We start from the raw sequence: 22,076 nt of genomic DNA on the forward strand, positions 1-22,076 counted from the left end.
CACAAGTGCCTCGGCAGATCCAAAGCAGGTGAAATGCACACAGTCATCGTACTCTTAGAGCTCATACCTTGAAGTAGGAGACAATGAGACCAAAGGAAAATGTAAAAAATGAGACACATGTGACGGGACAAGTCCTAGGAAGAGGCCAGGTACAGGACACCACTGTGTCAGCACCCTGAGGTGGGAATAGCCGTGGGCTATTCCTGGAACAGAGGGAAGCTTGATGAACATGAGGAAGAGAGGTAGGAGTTGAGGTTGGAGGGGTAGGAAAGGTCCAAATTAGGGACTTTTGTGGGCCTTGGGAGGTGTTTGGGATTTTATTCTAATCACAGTGGGTAGTGATTAGAAGGTTTAAAGCAGGATACTGATTCCAGTAGGTATGAGTGTCCCTGAAGCCTCTTAGCATCACTGCTACAGAGCAGTAGGACAACTTCTTGCTGCCTTTGACACCCATCTCCTCAGGATGATTGCTTATATGGGACTTTGGTTACCTTTCCAGGTGGACTGATTTTCCATTGTTTGTATCTTAGGCGAGGAGGGCATAGTTCGGCCCAGGGTCTCACACTATTACTGCCAGTCCTGACCCTCCCAGCAAGAGAAGTACGGTAATGAAATGGCAGCTCTGTGTCCACATTTGTACTTGCCATTCTGACGGGAGGGCAGCTCCAGGAAGGTGAAGAGACAATGCATTGCTAGCTGGAGCCTTGTGAGAGTGGCTTCTCCAAAATCAACATGAAAATCTCCCTTTATCCATTCTCTTGTGGTGTTTGAAACATAGGAAGCCTAGTGATCTATCCTGGGCAACTTGATAATATTGACTGAATCGAAAGGGGAATATTTTTATTAAGTAAAAATCTAGGGGCGCCTGGGTGGCGCAGTCGGTTAAGCGTCCGACTTCAGCCAGGTCACGATCTCGCGGTCCGTGAGTTCGAGCCCCGCGTCGGGCTCTGGGCTGATGGCTCGGAGCCTGGAGCCTGTTTCCGATTCTGTGTCTCCCTCTCTCTCTGCCCCTCCCCCGTTCATGCTCTGTCTCTCTCTGTCCCAAAAATAAATAAACGTTGAAAAAAAAAAATTAAAAAAAAAAAATCTATAGTGAACATGTTCTCATTAACAATGTGGATGTTCGGTGATCCAAGTCATCATAACTGGGTGAAGAATCACAATATTCACCAAGGACACTCCCTGCCAAATGCCTAACAGGCTGATGAAGGGTATGCTTAGAACACAAGCAGTGTGGGCCCTAAACATTTTTTAAAAATATTTTTGTTTCAGCAATAATTAGCTGATTCCCAATGCCAAAAAAAGGAAAAGAGTCTTTAGGAATTTTCTTACATCATTTTGTAATTGGGAATCTTTTTTGATATGAATTACAGTGGGCAGGAATAAAAGCACATTAACTTTTCTGGCTTTGGGCTTAATCTGTCCCTATGGACCTTCTCCCTCCTCTGTGTCAGGGTTTGCTTATTATCTGAATGAGTGTACAAACTCATGCTCTCTTCAAAGGACAATTCCTACAAAATCCTGGAGGGTTAAACATAAGTTTAGAGGGTAAGCAAGTCCTCAAGTATTTCTGAGTTAGGGAAGTTTGAAACCTCAAAAATTGGGGATTCTTAAGCTCAGGACTCTATCTATTGTCCTCATTAAAGTAGGGGAGGAGAACAAAATTTATAACATTTCATGCAGAGCCTGGTAAATATCTTCTTTTTTTAAAGTTTATTTATTTTGAGAAAGAGAGACACAGGAGGGGCAGAGAGAGAGAATCCCAAGCAGGGTCCAAATGGTCAGCATAGAGTCTGATGTGGGGCTTGAGCCCACGAACCATGAGATCATGACCTGAGCCGAAACCAAGAGTCAATGCTTAACTGATGGACCTACCCAGGCACTCCAGAGCCTGGTAAATATCATTCAACCCCCACACAATCATAACTGACCCATAATCATTTAATCTGCAGTCTATTGACAGCAGAAATAGATCAGTAAAAAGTTATTCAGAATTGTTTATAGATTTTTAAAAAATGACTACAGAAGGTAGAACAAAAGAGAAAAAAAACCCTACTGAATTAGTTCCCAAACTTGCCTGCACATTAAAGTCATCCAGGAACCTATTAAAGAGTCTGTCATCCAGGCTACACCCCAGACCATTGATATTAGACTCTGGAGGCTGGTTATGGCCAGAGCAGTACTCCTAATGTTCAGGGAATTCCAGTGAGCAGCCAGACTGGGAACAGCCCGCCTATAGAACAGGCTTCTTGAAGCCCACAGCACAAAGTAGGAGGTGGGGCAACCAGGTTTCTGAATTCTACAGATGAAGGATGATTAGTTTTACCTTGAAAAACATTCCAATTAAAAGTTGATTTTGAGCATTCTCAATCGATATTATCCATTATCCAAACTCGGGAATACACATACTTAAAAATCACATGCATGCTTATCCACTAACCAAAAATATTTGTTTAAAACAAAAAGGTATTTGTAGAGCACTTGTTATATGCTTCGTCATAGAAGCACTGGTTCTTTGGGCATTGCTAATGGTGTCCCGCCTTGACACTGAAGATTCAGCTTTGCCTCTTCCTCCTCTGACAGTGGAACATAAACAGGTGTTTTTTAACTTGAAATGGTAAAGATTTTCTTTTGTTCCTAAATATTTTATTTACTTAGTGTGTGTGTGTGTGTGTGTGTGTGTGTATGTGTGTGTGTGTGAACATAAACAGGTGTTTTTGAACTTGAAACGGTAAAGATTTTCTTTTGTTCCTAAATATTTTATTTACTTATTGTGTGTGTGTGTGTGTGTGTGTGTGTGTGAGAGAGAGAGAGAGAGAGAGAGAGAGAGGGAATGAGCCTGGGGGGAGGGACAGAGAGAGGGAGAGAGAGAATCCCAAGCAGTCTCTGAGCAGTCAGCGCAGAGCCCAGTGTGGGGCTTGATCCCACACATGAGATCATGACCTGCACCAAAACCAACTGAGGTACCAAAGCGCCCTGAAAGGATAAAGATTTTCTTATACAATCACCTTGAAAAAAACTTTTAAATGTTTTCTCTAATTATAAGAATGATATATACATTTGTAAAATATGGAAAATGCTTTATATTAAATCCCTGGAATCAGAAGTAGCTAATGTGAATACTTTGGAATATTTTCTTTTAATCTCCCATTATACATGTGTGTATAAAATTAAGGATCATACTCCATATATATATTTTAATAATTTTTTTCACTTTTCATTACATTGTGAGGATTTTATTAAACAGAAGACGTGATTTTAATGTACAGATAACATTCCACCCTATAGGTATGCATTTTTAACCATTTTTTTGTGGGATGTTTTTGCCACTAAAACAACATTGCAGGGGCACCTGAGTGGCTCGGTCAGTTGAGCATCCGACTCTTGATTTCACCTCAGGTCATGATCCCAGAGTCCTGGGATCGAGCCCCGCATTGGACTTAACACTGAGCATGGAGCCTGCTTAAAATTCTGTCTCTGTGCCCCTTTCCCCCACTAGCATACACACACACTCTCTCTCTAAAATAAAATTTTAAAAGATTAAGAAAAAAAAAGATAGATGACTAAATTTATGAGGATAAAAAATCATTTAAAAATATTCTTTTTTTAATGTTTATTTATTTTTGAGAGAGAGAGAGCAAGTGGGGGAAGGGGACAGAGAGGGGCAGAGTATTCGCAGCAGGCTCCGCACTGACAACAGCGAGCCTGATGTGGAACTCGCACCCACGAGCCGTGAGATCACGACCTGAGCCAAAGTCAGACGCTCAATCAACTGAGCCACCTACATGCCCCACCATTTAAAAGTATCCTCTATATGTACAGCCATATTTTCTGGAAATATTTCACCAACTTACGCTCTGGCCCCATATGAGTGTTGCTTTACCTTAAACTTAACAACACAGTGGTTTGTGTTCTTTTTTATACACATATGATGATTTGATACTTTAAATGTTACCTCTTTTTTTTTTTTAATTTACATCCAAGTTAGCGTATAGTGCAACAATGATTTCGGGGGTAGTAAATGTTACCTCTTTTAATAAATTTGTTAGGTTGAATGTGTTTGAATCCATAGAAAATCTGAAAAAATACAATGAATGCTCATATACTCCTCACCTGCATTTGTCAACTGTTAGCACCCGCAAGACCCATTACATTTCTTTATCCACATTGCATTTCTCTTGCATTTGCCAAATCATCTGAAATTGGGCTGCAAGACATCATGACACATCAGCCCTAAAACTTAGCATCCATAACTCTCATTTTAATTGTGTATGTATTGTATTATAAGCACAGTGGAACGTTCCACCTGTGTTTTCATAAGCCATTTGTATTTCTTTTGTGAACTGTGTTCATATCCTTTGCCCACTTTTCCCGTGAAGATGTGATGCGTGTCTCATCAGCATCTATGATGTATGTGAATGACAGTTGCTTCAGATGCTACCCAAATGCCACTTAAACCTCCTGACAGGGTGCTAGGCCCTGCACGCCAGGTAGCCAATGGCATGTAAGAAACATCCTCCGTGATTTAAGGTACGGCCTTGGCTATTGCTGTTTCTGTATGTGAGAGTAGAAGCCTTATATTCAGCTTGTTGACTATACACACTCTATTCTTTTAAAAAAAAAAAACAATTTATTTATTTATTTATTTATTTATTTATTTATAACATTTATTTAATTTGAGAGAGAGAGCACAAGCAGGGGAGAGAGCGCAAGGCAGAGACACTGGGAGAGAGAGACAATCCCAAGCAAGCTCCAGACTTTAACATGGAACCTGATGCGGGGCTCAAACTCATCAACCTGAGATCATGACCTGAGCCAAAACCAAGAGTTGGACATGTAACCCACTGAGCCACCCAGACACCCAAGCACTCTATTCTTGATCAGCGACTATAGAAAGAAGCAATTGAGGTTAAATGGATAAGTACAACTAAACACACTATAACTAGTAGGAACAGATAGAGTGTCTTGTCCTTTCAGTGAAATTATTTTTTTTTAATTTTTTTTTTTTTTTTTTTTTTTTTTTTGCTTTTTAGAGGAACCACACCCCTCCCCCACTCTGGACACTCTGTGTACTGTCTTTTAAGTATTCAAAGATGAGTTTTACCAAATAAAACCACTAACCCGAGGACCCCTACTTTATGTGTTTGCAGTAGGGATTTCTGCAACAGAATTCTGCTCTCCAGCTCCTGAGCCTGCAGGCGTTCCCTGAGAGCAGCCCCTGGAGTCAGGCCAGGAGGGCTCTGGGTTTGCTGCATTGTGCCTTCCCTCCCTCCCAAGGCAGAGTTTGTATTTCTTTCTTCCTCCGAGAATTGTTTGAATTTGCACCTGCTCTGAGTTTGCCAGCAAATAGGTCACGGCAGGCAAATCCCCATCCTGGCAATTACTGGTAGAAGGAGCTTTCAAGTTTCAGGCCCCAGGCTCTGCAAGGGCACTTCCCTCTCCCAAGTTCAAAGGCCCGGCTATTTATCTTGTGGCTCTCTTTTTATTAGTGTAACATTTAATCCCAGAAGTGGGTGGTATTAAATGTCAGGCTGAGTTTGTGCAAGGCCTGGCTTTCATTCAAGATACAGACACGTGTGATGCCTCAGGGGAGCAGGTCTCTGGTCTCCTCCTCTCTGGCTCCCTTCCCCAGCGGCCCATTCTCCCCCTACGGTCCCCCTTCTCTCCCTTTCTCCATTCCCTTTTCCATTTCCCCCTCCCCCTCAAGATAAGATCGCATGGGGATTGTACCCCTGGTTTCCAGAAGCTCTCTCTTACATCTTGCAAAATACATTTTTTTCACAAAACCATGAAATAAGAAAGTAACAGAAGGTGAGTGCAGAGACCAGGCATATTTCACAGTTCCCAAGCCAGTTATCAAGCTTGAAATTTCAGGAACGCAGGCCACAGCCCCAAACGTGCCAACAAACCCACATGACCAGGACAGAAGTGATCAGATGTACTAATGACGTGTGTTTACGTTGGCCCCTCATCCCTCTCAGAGTCCCCCCACCCATGACCCTGAATGAGCCCACAGAGCTGCTTCCTCTGTTCAGATGTAATCAGAGTATCTGTTTAGGGTGAGCACTGTGGACGGCCCCGTCCCAGATAGGCAGGGGCTCTGCCACGGCTGGGGCACCCTGCTTTTCCCTGGCCTCACTCCTCAGTACTCCCAGAGAGCACCCCTTCTCCCACTCACATAAAGGGTGTCGGCCTGAGGGGTCAGGGAGCAGCAGCTAGTGCCACCACAGACAAGTGCTGCCCGTTCCTGTCTCCTCATCCAGAGTGGGAAGCTGGGGCTTTGAGGAGAATGGCATCTGGCCAAGCAAGGCTGCTGGACTGTGCCCTGAGACTTAGTGGAGGGGGCTGTTGGGAAATCCATGTGGCTCTGTGAAAATCTGTGCCCTTTTTGCCCTAATTAAGACCTTTGGTGGCTTTTGTCACTACTTAGCTCTCTATTAGCATTCTCATGTGACTTCCTCAAAATTTTAACTTAAACTCAATTTATTTATGTGATTATATAAATATTGTAGTTAAATATTCATTAATAGAAATTTTACGGGATATAAAAAACCCCAGTCCCATAGTTCCAAGATAACCACTGTTCATAATCTGATGTATTTGTTTCTAACATTTCATGGACTTGAAATTATGTCTGTCTTTTTTTTTTTTTTTTACCAAAATGAGATCATTCAGCACATAGTGGTTACAGCTTTGCTTTTCTCCTTTAACGTTGTATTATAAGCATTTTTCTATTTCATTAAATGTTCTTCTGTTACATAATCTTATTGGCTGCAGTTATTTCATTTTATGAAAAGGTCATTGTTTATTTATGAGTGCCCTATTTTGGGACATAATTTAGGATGTTTCAAGTAGTGTGCTATTATAAATAGTATTTGAGTGCACATCCTTATGGCTAAATCTTTTCACAAATCCCTGATTACTTCCTTAGGACAAATGTTTGAAATGGAATCACAGGCCCAGTAGATGGGCCCCTTTTGATACGTATTGTAACACTACCCACAAAATACAGTATGCCAATTTATATTCCAACCCCCCGCTCCCCAGCTAGATTAGGAGTTCTGTGAGGCACACTAATATGGATCCCCCACAGTGGGGGCCATGTTGGACAAACAGTAAAAACTTAATAAAAATAAAATGAATTCCATTTAACTTTCTTGGTTCTCAAATAATTAACCAAACATCCCTTGCTTGCCTCCATATTATTCAAAAGATAGGTGTGTGTCACTTGGCTAAATACCGATGATGGCAATCACCCTGATCAAAAACCCTACTACCTCAAAAGTGATACTAATGGCCAACACACCAGGTGAAGTTACAGCAGTAAGTATCAGGTGAAAAGAACCTGGGGGCTTAAATATGGACAGGAATTTGTTATTTTCCAGGATACTAACAACCTGTTGTTACAAATGAATTGACTGCCTTCCTAAGGGAAAAGGACTGAGGATGTGGCTTAGGATGTGGTCTGGCACCACCCGGGTACTGTACCCGGGTGTAAACTCTCATTATGTGAGCCAGTGCTATTTCGATAAATAAATCGGGGCTTTGTTCTCATATGAAAAATCTCATTCTTCCTATTCTTTTTCTCTCCCTCTGCTCTGCACCATTCTGGAATATCTGTTTCCATGAGCCACAATCACTGGGCACTATTTCTGAAGAGCAGCCATGTTTCTCCCAGATGCTATTCTCTCTCTTGCTCTTGTTTCTGAGACCTGTGTCCCCTTGCCAAGATCTCTGTGATAGCCCCTAGTGTAGCACCTAGTGTCCCCACATACCTTCTCTCTCCTGTTGGAAAGCATTCCCAACACAGTTTTTATGAGATTCTTTCTAAATCAAGGCCTACTCCAGCCCCACCCACCTACCCATCCCCAAATCATCCAGGACTTTCCCTTATTTTCCATTGTAAATATAGATTTCTCTTCCTAGCAAGAAAGACCTTCCACAAAGTCATGCCAACCAACATTCTTTCTCTCATGACTGCATAACAGGTACCCAGTTTAACTATTCGTGATTCTTTGTGTATACTCTTTGCTTTTCCAGGCTATCTAAACCTTTACTCAAAATACTCCCTTTGCCTGGAACACCTATTATATTAAGATACTCTACCTTAACAATCCATGCATTTATCTGTTCTCCTTTTATTTGTAAGGTCTTTGAGTATAGAGTCTTACCCATCTTAAAATTCTTGTCAGGGATATAGCTGCATGGGTTGGTGACGGAGGACCCAGGATGTCTTGTTAATTTTGGAGATGTCATTTTTTTTATTCAACATGTAGTGGTATATACTGATCATAGGGGGAAAATTATAAGAATATTGTTTTTGATAGTGGTATGTGTCTAGCAGCATCAAGTTATATAGTCTGTGCCTCAGGTCTTTCACACAGATTGAAAATAAAAGAGAGCCACATCATTAAACTGGTTGTTGGTGACTTCTAGCTTTGCTGGCTTGGACAGGAATATGAGCCAGGGGCTGTGGGTATACTTCCAGCGACAAGTCACGCCAGCCACGTGTGTCCCTGACTGCCTGGTTACACATAGAAGCAACTGATGGAGTGCACCAGTAGGGAACTGGGCACATAGCTGGCAGCTGCAACCAAGCTTAGCTGAGTGCTTACTAAGGAATCCTGTAGCCATTGTATTCTGATGAAAATGCCCTGCTGCCGAAAGCTAGGGCTGCCCCCACTATTTCAGAGTACAGTCGAGCCAGAGTTATGCAGAGGTTTGCAGTCATAAATATGACAGTTTCTCAAGGCCTTACAGTCTTCATTGGCCCCTTCTTAAAGATGGGATTTTAAACATTTTGCCTTGCTTTCTACTTTCTTTTTTTTTAATGTTTATTTATTTATTTGGAAGAAAGAGAGTGACAATGAGCAGGGGAGGGGCAGAGAGAGATGGAGAGAGAGAATTCCAGGTAGGCTCCACATTGTCAGCACAGAGCCCTGATGCAGGGCTCGATCTCATGAAGTGTGAGATCATAACCTGAGCTGAAATCAAGAGTCAGACGCTTAAGTAACTCAGCCACCCAGGCACCCTTCTACTTTCTTACTTTTTCCCATGTTTCTGGAAGTAGAATGAAACAAAACCTTTCCTGTGTTCTTGGCCTTAGTTGTCCAGTTTTAGATTCAGAGAAATGAGTGTCATTCACTTGAAAAGATTACATCAATGATGTGGGTCTCTTATGCACGGAGAAAATAACCAGAAAAGGTCAAATTTTAGGTAAATCTAAAAACATAAGAATTTGTATGGCTATTTATGTTAGTGCTTAAAGAACCTTTAGTAATCATCTTATCTTAGGCCTTTTCTTTTTAGATGAGGAAACTTCCGTTCAGAAAAAAAAAAAAAAAAAAAAAAGACTCCCAACATCATAGCAACAGTGAATGCAAGACTGAGCGTAGAATCCAGGTGTTTTGACTTCTGGTTCACACATAACACTCGTTGCCACCTGTTCTTAGATTCTGAGTAAGCTCATAAGCTCACTTACCACCCACACTCCCAAGCATGTCCGTGCTTTGGAAATGATTCCAGTTAACATGATTTCTATTCATTTTTAGCCAGAATGCTGTGATTAGAAGTGTTTTTGTTAATCATTTGCCCTGTTATTGTTCAATGCATATAGTTTCATATTTGTTATTTTTCTTCCAAACTTTTGAAGCCTGCAAAAGCATATTTTTCATGTCTAAATCTCTGCCTTCACTCTCCTTGAGTTTTTTCCCCTTTTTCTTTCTTTTTCCCCTTTAATGGGGGGCGGGGGGTGGAGGGAGTGGCAGGTATTTGCTTGTTTTCCTTGATTTTCAGCATCTTACAGCTTGGTTCTATCAGCCTTGATTTACTCTAGGGAGGCAATTCTTCAAGACACATTTACTGTATCTCTTTGCCAACCAGAAGTTAATAGTACGGTGCAGTGTCCCTCAAGACTGCAGACCTGTGATACATTTTTTCTTTGCAGCAGCACTTCCAAAATTTGGGGGAATATTTCTCGAAGATAAAATTAAATATTGAATTCTAGAAACATTTAAATAAAAACAGAGACAATAAAAAAGCCAGTAACACTTCCCAGAGATAAGGTCAGTAGAATCCAGTAGGGTGTGACTTCTTACACGTGTAGAAATGCCACACACCAAATCCTACCCCCACACACAGAGCTAATAACTAGGAGTGAGGTTTAATACAATCTAGGTAGGTACAGTCAGAAACTAGACCCTTCTTTCCTCTCTCCCACAAGCCCTGCTTCTACCCTCCATCTCTACCCACGGGCAAGGGTGTGGCTTAGTGTGGTGATGGGGCGGGGGGGGGGGGGGGGGGGGGGGGGGGTGTCAGGACAGGGACACCTAGAGCAGGGAACATCATGCAAGCCAGAGTTTTCCAGAGAGTTGGGAAGCCAGGCATCAAACACTGGGGAGACCCTATGAAAATATGTGGTCCAGAAAGAACTGATTATAGTCAGAGTCTCAAAGCTAATAAGACATGGGATATGAGAATAAGAAGTCAATCAGGAAGGAGGCGGAGAGAGGGTCATTTTTTTAGCAGAAAATATTCTTTAGCTTACCTTTTAGACCTACCAGTCAGTTGGTGCATGCTAGCTAAGTGAGTGGGCCTGTTTTTCTTGAGGACCAGAGGACATACATATGCTAGTGAGGATATAGATTTTTTCTTTTTTTTTTTTAAATTTTTTTTTTCAACGTTTATTTATTTTGGGGACAGAGAGAGACAGAGCATGAACGGGGGAGGGGCAGAGAGAGAGGGAGACACAGAATCGGAAACAGGCTCCAGGCTCTGAGCCATCAGCCCAGAGCCCGACGCGGGGCTCGAACTCCCGGACCGCGAGATCGTGACCTGGCTGAAGTCGGACGCTTAACCGACTGCGCCACCCAGGCGCCCCTAGATTTTTTCTTTGAAAATACATAATTAATATTTGTTCAGCTTGGGGATTTTTTTTTTTTTTAAGTAATTTCGGGTTAACCTGTTATCTGACTCATTACTCTAGGAAAACCTCTTGATAGGGCAGAAAGATCTCACCAGTAGGCTTCTAGGCAAATGAAGGTAGGATCCAGAAGTTCTAATAGAGAGTTTCTAAGGTAATGCCAACTCTCTTCAGGCTTCTACACTGGGTGGAGGTGGATCCCTGAATAATTAAATATGGAAATTCTCCCTGAGCCAAGACTGTACTGGAACCTTCTCAAGGGATTTTTAGGAGGCAGATGGACCGTATTCTTCCTGTCTTGCTAGCCTGCCAGCCCAAACATGATGTCTTCTGAACCTCCCTATTAACTCTTCTTTGCTAAAATTTTTATGGAGAGTACACATCCTCTGTTTTGATGTAATTTTTAAAAAGAGGAGACCAAGCAATAATATGTTTAAATTAAAAACAACAAAAACTAGGGGCGCCTGGGTGGCGCAGTCGGTTAAGCGTCCGACTTCAGCCAGGTCACGATCTCACGGTCCGTGAGTTCGAGCCCCGCGTCGGGCTCTGGGCTGATGGCTCAGAGCCTGGAGCCTGTTTCCGATTCTGTGTCTCCCTCTCTCTCTGCCCCTCCCCCGTTCATGCTCTGTCTCTCTCTCTGTCCCAAAAATAAATAAACGTTGAAAAAAAAAATTTAAAAAAAAAAAAAAAAACAAGAAAAAAACAACAAAAACTATAATATTGTGACCTTGGCTAATTAAATAAGACTTTAAGATCCTGGTCTCCTGACCAAAAAGTTGGTATCTTATCTGACCTGCCAACTTCATAGGTTATCATTGAGACTCAGTCTAATAAACATGAAAATTCTTCGAACTTCTTTCAAATGGAAGTATTACTATTACTCAGGCTCCTTAAATAGTTCAGTTGACTCAGTGATGTATTTTACTAATGCTTGCTTACCATTCATCTCTAGAGATGCTCATTTTGTATTTCCCCACAGAAATCCCAGCACATAGGTATGAATATGGGTGCTGCACACCTCATTTCATTTTCTAGGGTATGTGCAGACCACATCACCATGAGCTGTAATCAAGGAAATAACCATGGACCCACCACACTGCAGACTCTTCTGACTTAAAAGCCATTCCCACACAGAAGGTGCTATTTAAATAGCTAATGAGAAAATACATACAGCCTCAGCTGCCAGCCACTGCCTGGAATGGGGAGCCAAATGGAAGATATTCACTCCCAAGAAGCAAATAACTATACCAGCCTATGTTCCTGTTGTAAATAGCCAGACTGTAAATGACATATTCCTACAAGGCCACTAGACCTTCCCTCTGCATTTCTTACCAGAGCCCAGTGGGTCCCCTCAGGAATGAGTTTGCTAGACTCTAGGAATGGGCAGTCTTTTCTACTCTGAGTTAATTGATTAGACTCAGAAACTTTGACGATAGGAGAAAGAATCTCACAACCAGAGTTCCACTTTGGTATGTGTTTGGCCTTTGTTTTCTCTCACTGCTACAAAAAATACGGCTCACATCCCCAAGGGAAGGGAAAAGGGAGAAAAGGGCAAAGAAACCCATGGCAAGCTGTGAGATTTTCCTGCTCACTGGCCTTGCTAGGCATGGTCCCTACAATGGACATGAGCATAAAGCAGCCCTTCAGGGAAAGAGCAGGAAAGGGGAGGTTTCAGAACCTGGTCTTCCACCCTAAGTCTATGATGATGGGGTGATGGTTTTACACTCTTTTAGGAAAGTGGAGAATGATTTCCTGGAATCTCAGACTTTCTTAGATGTTCACCTGCCCAGGAGGCACAAGGCTCTCTCTCCCACTTTCTCCCATTTTTAGAACAAGATCTTTGCTTTTATGTCTGAAATATTTCATATACATGACAAGGTATTGGTGAAAGGCATTATATGATGTCCAGTAATGGAGATCATTCTGTGTCAGGATTTAGGGTTTGAATGGGGTGGGCCACAGTGGGAAAACCAGTTAAATAAGCCCAAATGGGTCATTTAAGCAAGAGGGGCCTGGAAGCAGATAATGAACCCAAGGGATAAAAATCCCAGGGAAAAAGGGCCGGGAATGACAGGCCATAGGAGGCACAAATGTTAAAGCACAGGTGTGTTTGTGTACTTTCTCTGTTGTAACATGGCAGTCGTTGGCCTTGTGCTGGGGCCAAGGGTGAAGGACTAAGGAAAGGTCTGGAGGAGCTGAATAAAGACTGTAGGAATAGTGGGACCTAAAGACCCAGACCAGTAGACACAGGTGGGTTCAAATCCCAGCTGATCCCACCTACTAGATCTGACCTTGGAAAATTTATTTACATTCCTTGTGTTTTAGTTTCTTCATCTGTAAAACAGATACTTAAAAAAAAAAATAGGATTAAATGAGTTATGTAAAGCCAGAGCCCAGTTCCTAGCATATAGTTAATGCTCAATAAATACTGGCTAGTATAAGTATTACTACTATACAGGGATCTCACAGGGATGTAGAAAGAACTAACTGAAACAATGTGTGTAACATGTTTGGCACAGTGCTCAACACACAGCAATTACTCAATAAAAATTAGCTATAGAGAACCAGTCAGAAGTCTGTCTTAAGGGGCATGTGGGCAACACAGAGCTAGGCAGAGGGTTGAAAACAAGCATGTTGGAATCAGAATGTATCAAGGACATGGCCTTGGCTAGAGGGACTCGGGTTGGCAGATCAGTAACATAGACAAGTGGATGAGTGGAGGGGTTGGGAATTCAGGCGGACAGACAGCAATGGAGCACCAAGAGGGCAGTGGCTAATTTTGAGAAAAACATCTGCCCCAGCCAGGAAGTCACCACTTACAAGAGTATAAGTGACCAGTTCCTAAGTCTGGTCAAGCTAGGACCAAAAAATAAAAATAAATGAATTGATCCCACAGTCTTATTCAGATGGGAAAATGGCAGAACAGGTATGTCCACTGCTAAATCAGAGATGGTCCATCCATGTTCAAGTTTAGCTTCCTGTTAGATTACTTCTCTGTCTGCTACAAACTTCATGAATCTATTATTGAAAATAATTTGGTACCCATGCTAGAAGCTACCCAGAGCTTTCCTCCAAAACAATTTGCCAACCAACAATAGCATTTTGGAAAACTCTGAGGTGCTGGGGGGATTATATGTTAAAAGAAAATTACGCACGTGGTTTTAAGCCTTTTGCAGCCTTGCCTATGCAACACTTGACCAATTGTTTAGGCCTCAAGCTTTTATTACCTTAGGAGAACCAGGACAAAGAACATTGCATATCACAGTGAATTAATTATCAGACTCTTCTTTTTCAGGTATTAAGTACCCAGTGTTTCTGTTCAGAGTAAGTTTTAAGTGCTTTTGTGTCAGCATCTACTTTAACATGAGCAGAACATGCCAGTAGATTATTGACTGCCTTTAGGTTAAATCTACTTTGCGTTTATGTTTTGTGTAGTTTCAAATGAAAATATATGCCAGAGATCCACACATCATGAAATATACTGAAATCTGCCTAGGAAAGCAAAGCCAAGACAATTCAAAAGCTCTGAAGTAAAGAACACCTTGATTTTGACTGTAAAGCAAATTTTACTTTTTTTTTTTTTTAATTTTTTTTTTTCAACGTTTATTTATTTTTGGGACAGAGAGAGACAGAGCATGAACGGGGGAGGGGCAGAGAGAGAGGGAGACACAGAATCGGAAACAGGCTCCAGGCTCTGAGCCATCAGCCCAGAGCCTGACGCGGGGCTCGAACTCACGGACCGCAAGATCGTGACCTGGCTGAAGTCGGAGGCTCAACCGACTGCGCCACCCAGGCGCCCCACAAATTTTACTTTTTAATCTACCCTCATTTGTATTATGCAGCTCTACTCAAAGTGAGACCTTGACCCTGATTCTCCTAGAGAAGCAATCTTGGCTCTCTTTGGATATTAGACATGGGTCCAATTATTGTTGTGGTTTTTATATAGATCATTCCAGAAATCCCCAACCCAAGGCTCAGGTGGAGCTCTTTGGTAGGGGTGGAGAGAACGAGTGAGGCATAGTCTGTGGTTGCTTGCTGTGGTCAGGGGCTTGGGCTCATCATGAATATCCACTTGTAACTCATTCACACAACAAGAGAACCTGGCCTCTCATCTTTAAATCTCAGTCACCATTATATGTGGTCCTACCTCTAAACTACTGTAACATTTTAAAAGCAAGATTAGAGCCAAAAGTGAGACTGTTCATCTAACTTTATGTATTAAAGATAATGAACTTAAACTTTGAGTTGACAGTCATAAGAATGAAGGAATGAAGCACTGGTTATACTTGTTCCAAATGAGACAACAGTGAAGATCGTCTACACTTGTGCTGTGTTACATTATGAGACTTCCAGAATTCTGAGGCCTGAAGGGAAAGCAGAAATCACATTGATGCTTAGAATATGAATAAGTCCTTAAATATCATGTAAAATGTTACTACTGTGTTTTTGCTTTTAAAAAAAGATTGTAAACTTTCCACTTCTGCATGAATGTCCGTATCCATGACCTAGGATAGTCTGTATAATCTTTCTGTGATAATTATTTTAGATGAAGACTCTAAAAGGTAAGTGTGAGCACAAGTAATTTTAAGTCATGGTCAAATTAAATTCTTATGATTCATTAAACATCCATTAAAATAACTCATCAAGGCTAAACTATCTGTTGGGGTAGAAGATGGTGCATCCGCATGTCACCAAAAATTGCCTGGAGCTCAGCTTTGCCCTGCAAGGAATCAAGAATCATGCAGGAAGAAATAACTGTAGACTGAAGCCTCCTCATCCCATTGTTTAGCAAGATTCTTAGAAAGAAGAGTGTAACCTGAAGATCCAGTGATTCTTGTGATGGGAGCCACACCTTGGCAGACAGTTCTGGTAGAATAGACCTATTTGAGCATGCTTTGTATGTGCGTGATGTGCCATCTAGTGGTTAAGTGAGCCTAACATTAATGAAAAGGAAAATGGTCCTTTCTGGTCCCTTAATGGCTCCAAACTCTCTACAGCAGTAGAGAGCAGCAACAGTAGGTTTGACACTGTAGCCCATTGCTTGGGAAAAAAAAAAGAATCTATTTTCTTAGAAGCCATATGGTGAAACCACATTATTGGGCGGGGGGGGGAGGGAGAGGAACATTGGTATGATAGTAATTATGCAAGCCAGAGGTTGATGGCATTTGGTCCACAAAGTACTTTCTCCATTTTCCTTTACTGAGGTATGATTCCCAGTATAGTGCCCAACTGTTCAGTATATAGCTTGATACGTTTTTATATTTGTGAAGCTTACATATGTATAATCCACATAATCACCATATGGATCAAGATCTGGAACGTTTCCAGCATCCCAGAAGCCTCTCTCTATGAGTGCTTAGAGATAACCCATGTTCAGAGCTTATCACCATAAATTTGCAATAGTATCATTAAAGTATATACTCCTAACCCTAACCTCCAAGAAAGGATAAAATCCTGTAATCACCATTTCAACAGTTTGCCCAAAAAGGAACAGTTTCCTCATCAAACATTCTGTATCTAAACCAATGCCAATTTCCTGGGTTTGCTGTTTTTCAGAGTCCATGTGGTGTAATATCTCTCTCCCCAGTTTAAATTCCTAATACATTGTTTTTCTTACCAAGCTTCTTACTGAGAGATATATCCCCTGGGTGCACTGAGTGTATTTTCCCAAGTGTCTCTGCAGGCATCCAAGTCAATTTTCAAAGAAATCCCATTACTTTTGAGCAGTATCTCAGAGGTGCCACTGATTGTCATGGCAAAGCCTATGAATTCTGATGCAGCATTTCAGAAATTAATGTGAATGCCATGTCACCAGTGACTGCATGACACCTTGTTCAAATTAAGCCGAGCAAATCATAATGGTGAAAAAGGCTCTCAACCTATGATCCAGCAAAGGCTAATTTATAATGAATAGCATAATGCAATCATTGTTGCTATTTCTACAGGACCTCTTTCTGTTCAAATGAAACTAGATTCCCTCTGAATGTCAGAACATATAATATGTCACAAAGCAGAGCTGGTTCTGAAATAAAATTGTTATTTTTCCAGAGCTGCCTTGTGCATGCCTATTTATTTGATTACTAAACACACATACAATCAACCAACATGTCCAGAAAGCATGTTACTTCTAGGTGTTCTGCAAGGTGCTGGAGAGAGAAAAGTGTAAGGTGCGTGGGTCCTGCCTTACTGCCATGGGGCTGAACCTTACTTCGATCTGTTGTCCCCGGGCTGGCAAGCTGGTATGGCTGCCTCTTGGGATAATGAACAAGACTGGAATGTAGGCTTATCCTAATGTGCTCCTTTTTAAAAATAACGTGTATTTTTTTCTAATTATTTTTAATGGATTTGGAAAAAAGAAGAATGTAAGGAAGAAAATACAAAATTCCTTAATTCACCAAAGAAAGTCTATAATGACTTTAATTCCTTTCAAGGAATTACAGTTTTCTGGCTTTTCTGTGTGTCTATGTGACCCTTAACACAGGTTTGAACTACATGGGTCCACTTACACATAGATTTTTTCAATAAATATAGTACTGTAAATGAATTTTCTTTTCCTTGTGATTTTCTTAATACTTTTCTCTAGCTTACTTTATTGTAAGAATACAGTATATAATACATATAACAAACAAAATATGTGTTGACTGTTTATGTTATCAGGAAGGTTTACAGTCTACAATAGGCTATTAGTAGTTAAGTTGGGGGAAGTCAAAAGTTTCACACGGAGTTTTGACTGCATGAGGGGTTGGTGCCCCTAACCTGTGCTGTTCAAAGGTCAACAATATTTATTTTATGAAGTTGAGGTGATACTACATATTTTTGTCTATCATAAGAAACTCTTAAAACATGTTCAATACTTGAGTGAGTTCATAATTTCTGGAATAAAAATGAAAACTAATTTCTTAACTGTTTCCTATTATTAGAAATTTTTATTGCTTGCTATTTCTAAAATAGTTATAGAGATTTGATGTTTATGTACTTCAAATGAGGTCTTAGACATTCTACCACCATACTCAATGGCCAGAACTTTCAGAATTGTGTTAAATAATAATGGTGATGCTGGCTCGTTGTGGTTTGTCTCTGATTGTAAAGGCAGTAACTCTGGTGTTATTAAATATGATGACACGGGGCGCCTGGGTGGCTCAGTCAGTTAAGCGTCCGACTTCAGCTCAGGTCACGATCTGTGGTCTGTGAGTTCGAGCCCCGCGTCGGGCTCTGGGCTGATGGCTCAGAGCCTGGAGCCTACTTCCGATTCTGTGTCTCCCTCTCTCTCTGCCCCTCCCCCGTTCATGCTCTGTCTCTCTCTGTCTCAAAAATAAATAAAAATGTTAAAAAATTAAATATGATGACAGCTGACTTGAGCTGGTTAAAATCATATTAAGGAAATCTTTTGAGCTCTAGTTTTTAAACATCAGCAGTGGGGAATTGAACTTTACCAAATGTCTTTCAGTGCTATTGAAATAACTGGGTTTGTCCCAGTTTGGCCCATGGATGTGTAATACATTATATTAACAGATTTTCTAATATTAGTTCCTTTCCACCAAAGTGAATTCTATGTTGTAGAGTAATACACTTATAATGAATTATAAAATTCAGTTCCATACTATTGATTTTTGTACATTGTTCTCGAGAGACCACTAGTGTGACAGGATCAGAAACATACTTTGTGCATCTCCTTCTGGCCTATCAATGAGGGTTGCTGAAATTAGGGATGGGAAACCTGTTTGTGTCTATTATCCATTCCCCTTTTTTTCTTCTTATCCAAGTGCAAATTAAGTTTCTTTCCTTTTATGAACAAAGTAGTTTTCCTAACCTCCCTCAAAGCACTCATCATACTCTTTCTTATATTAAAATTAAAATTTTCTATATGTCTGTCTTCTGTTTTTGTGGGAGTAGCCTATGTCTTATGAGTTTTCCATCCCTACCCCTTAGCCAATAAATATTGTCCACCTAGCTTCTCCTCGGGTCCCAGAAAGCACTGCAGTGGCAGATGGTGGAAATACACTTAGTTGAGTTTGGTCAACATCCTTAGATCTCCAGACAAAGCCCTGCAGTAAGCTTAGGAGGAAAGCAAGGAAGTCAGAGTGATTGTGAAGTTCTGTGGGCACCATGTTTCTTTATGACAATAATATGAGTCCAGAAGGTATGAATCAACTTCTAAAGTCATAGGAGAGGACTCAGCAGGGACAAGAGTGAAGCACTGAAACCAGCCGTCATGTACCTACCCCAGGTGGCTGCTCCATCCTGGTCTTGATGATAGATTACAGAGAGAACAAATTACTTCAAATACTTTTTGCCTGGCTGTAAGTATATTCTAACCACCACTGTGCTAGGCATACAGTTTAAACTTCCTAACTAGTGTTTCTGGAATTAACCTTTGTTCCTGCAATGTAATGTTATCAAATAGTATTCCTCACACTTAAAGACCAAAGGCAACTTTGGAGACAAAACAGGCCTTTTAACAAGTAGTAAGAGAGAGAATGACAACCCAAAACGTCATGGAAATTAATGGAGGAAATGACAACAGAAGTGAAAGGGGAGAAGAAGTTCACTGGTCCAGCTGGAATTAAAATGAGTGTTAAGAAACCAGGGAAATCGTTCCAGCAAGGACTCTTCCAAGTACCTGGTCACGTTTCAGACCATCCTTGCAGGGTGGCACTAGTTAGTGGATATTGTTGGCTTTGTGTTGGTGCGCACTAACTGAAGGTCCTTTGAAAGCAAAGTGGAAAGCTGTGTTCAGTGATTACTTTCTCTTTTTCCTTAGGGTGTTAAATACCACGTTATTTGAAAGCTGGGAGATCGTTGGACCTTACCCTTCCTGGTGGGTGTTTAATCTACTGCTGTTGCTAGTACAAGGCTTGAACTGCTTCTGGTCTTACTTGATCATAAAAATGGCTTGCAAAGCTATTTCAAAAGGCAAGGTAAGATAAAACTTGCTATTTCTAATATGTCCCAGAAAATTATATTTTTGGTTCTTCTTCATCAGCAGAAATACTATTATTTCAAAATTCATCAAAACTTGTATTTTTTCTTCATGATTTAGCATAACCTCCTAGAAACACAAACCAAATTTTCATTTTCTTCTGTCCAGTTAGTTTTTTTTTAACTTGTGGTATCGCTTTGATGACGATTCCCACTGATCTATATTTATAATTCTAGATTTAATGATGATAATGTTATTTGTCGTGTTCTTTCACTGCCTCTGTCTCCCATGGTCCTTCTCTGATTAAACTCCTACCAAACAGAAATTTAATAATTTCTTTCCTTTTATGAAAAGTGTTGCTTGATGCAGCATGCCCATTTGTGATTTTTCCAATAAAACTCAGCTAAATCTCTTTGTTTAAATATAGACTCATGAGGCTGATTCAAATAAAGTTTCTTGAGAGCAGTGGCTTTTCCAGAATGTTCTCTGTGACATTTTCTTACTTTCATTGTTTGTTCTCTTCCTTCTGCCACCCTGGAAGGCTGGGAAGTGGAACCCTTTACATGTAAGTTCCTCAGACCTCTCTCTCTGTCCTTGTTCTGGGTGCCACTCTCGCCTGTTGGAGGGGCACGCAGATGCTTTTGTTCCCATGCATATTGTTCTGGCTAATCTGTTGGCACTGACCAGAGGCTTTAACTGAGATGTGGCTCCCACCAGGTGCAAAGGATACCAGGAACAGCTCAGTGAGTGCCCTTTGCGTGAACTTGTATCCTGCTAAAGTTTGCACGATCCAGCAGGAGGAGAGGAATTTTTTCACTGGTGTCTAACATGTTTGCTAAAAAAAAAAAAAGAAATAGACCAAAGTGAAGTAGGAAAAACAGAACTAAGTTGGGGCGAGGATCAACATGGTCCAGAAAGGAGGTCCAAGCATCAGCTGTTTGCCTGCTCTGCCCTGACCACTTGGTCCTGGCCTCTTCTGTGGAGCTCAAGGCATCTAGTTATGTACTATGAAGGCAGTTCTCAGCATCAGCTTTTATATATCCAACATATTTGGACCAAATAACTATTGAAAGGCAAAAAGTTCATTTTTTTTCTCTGTGACCTCTTCATCCTTAAAATGAGCACGTATTTCTGTTAAAACACACTCCTTTCCTCATTTGGATACAAATTACATCAACGTGCACAATATTATCAGTATAGCAGTAATTGGAGATGCAAGGGCACAGTAGATTCCATTACTTGTCTCCTTATTGCATTGCTGTTTCCACCAGACGTCTTGTCTTCTCTCCAAATTATTCCTCAGGCTTACATAGAGATGATTATTAATTTTATGGCAGATCTCAGGCTTCAGAATATCTTAACTGCCATTGCTCTTCACCCAGAACAGTAAGAATTCTTCATGGCCATGGGTAATGGACAGTATTTTTCTGTGGGTTATCTTGAGACATGTTAAATTATTAATTTCCTTGAAGGTAACATATAGACTTTTTTTCCAAATGCAATTAAAAATAATCTTACTAAGCATGCAAATGTAAATTAATCACTTTGAATCTGGAGTTTTCTTCCCTCTTTAGCAGCTTAATTTATGACTAATGGATTTCTAAATGTAGTGGTGCTTTACTATCATGCTATCTTTGTGACCCATGTTTTTTTTTAAGTTAAAGTATCCTAAATAATTCAGTCCTTTTGGTTTTTCTGTATCTAAATCTTCTTGATGGTGGTCCTTTTGAGTTCAGTCTCATCTCAAGGAGCATTGGAGTGAAGTCCATTTTTACCGTATTTATTTTAGTTGTTTCTGGTTAGAAAGGAGCAGGTGCCATGCATACATGTTCACACTCTGTCCTGTCCACACCCACCTGACAGAGATGACGTTGTCCTGCAGCAATGGTGGCTTCTCAAGTTGGGGGCAGTGGTGGCAGAGAGAGGATGTGATGTGAAAAAGCCCCCAGTTCATTCCGATATACCTCCCAGGAAACTCTGCCAATGCACTTCTTAGGCAATCACGGGCAACTAAATTTGGGAAACCCAATGAAGCCAGGCCCCAGGTCCCTATTGCTACCCCACTTAGGAAATAAATGAACAGTGCTCAGTTACTCAGATGGCTTAAGGCCTGTTGGGTAAAAATGTTTACCATAATTTAGACAGAGTAAGAGGTTCAAACATGTTAATTTTAAAAGCAGTTGAGGATTTTCTTAAATCCTCCCTAAATGACTTTTTTTTTTTTTTGTTAGACTG

General features: G+C 40.9%; 1 protein-coding gene across 2 annotated transcripts in view; it reads left to right on the forward strand.

The window, feature by feature from the left end:
- CERS6 (ceramide synthase 6) overlaps positions 1 to 22,076 on the forward strand; it is a 331,363-nt gene that overhangs the window by 302,428 nt on the left and 6,859 nt on the right. The window contains exons 9-10 of one of the 2 annotated variants that reach the window (XM_025934798.2): positions 19,683 to 19,839; positions 20,383 to 20,406. In XM_025934798.2, coding sequence (XP_025790583.1) covers positions 19,683 to 19,839; positions 20,383 to 20,406 — 181 coding nt within the window. The remainder of the gene's footprint in view (positions 1 to 19,682; positions 19,840 to 20,382; positions 20,407 to 22,076) is intronic. The other variant, XM_025934799.2, reaches the window with a different exon arrangement.

Source organism: Puma concolor, chromosome C1 (genome assembly GCF_028749965.1).
Source record: "Puma concolor isolate L17-30 chromosome C1, mPumCon1.1.hap2, whole genome shotgun sequence".
In the NCBI taxonomy this organism is placed as follows: Eukaryota; Metazoa; Chordata; class Mammalia; order Carnivora; family Felidae; genus Puma; species Puma concolor.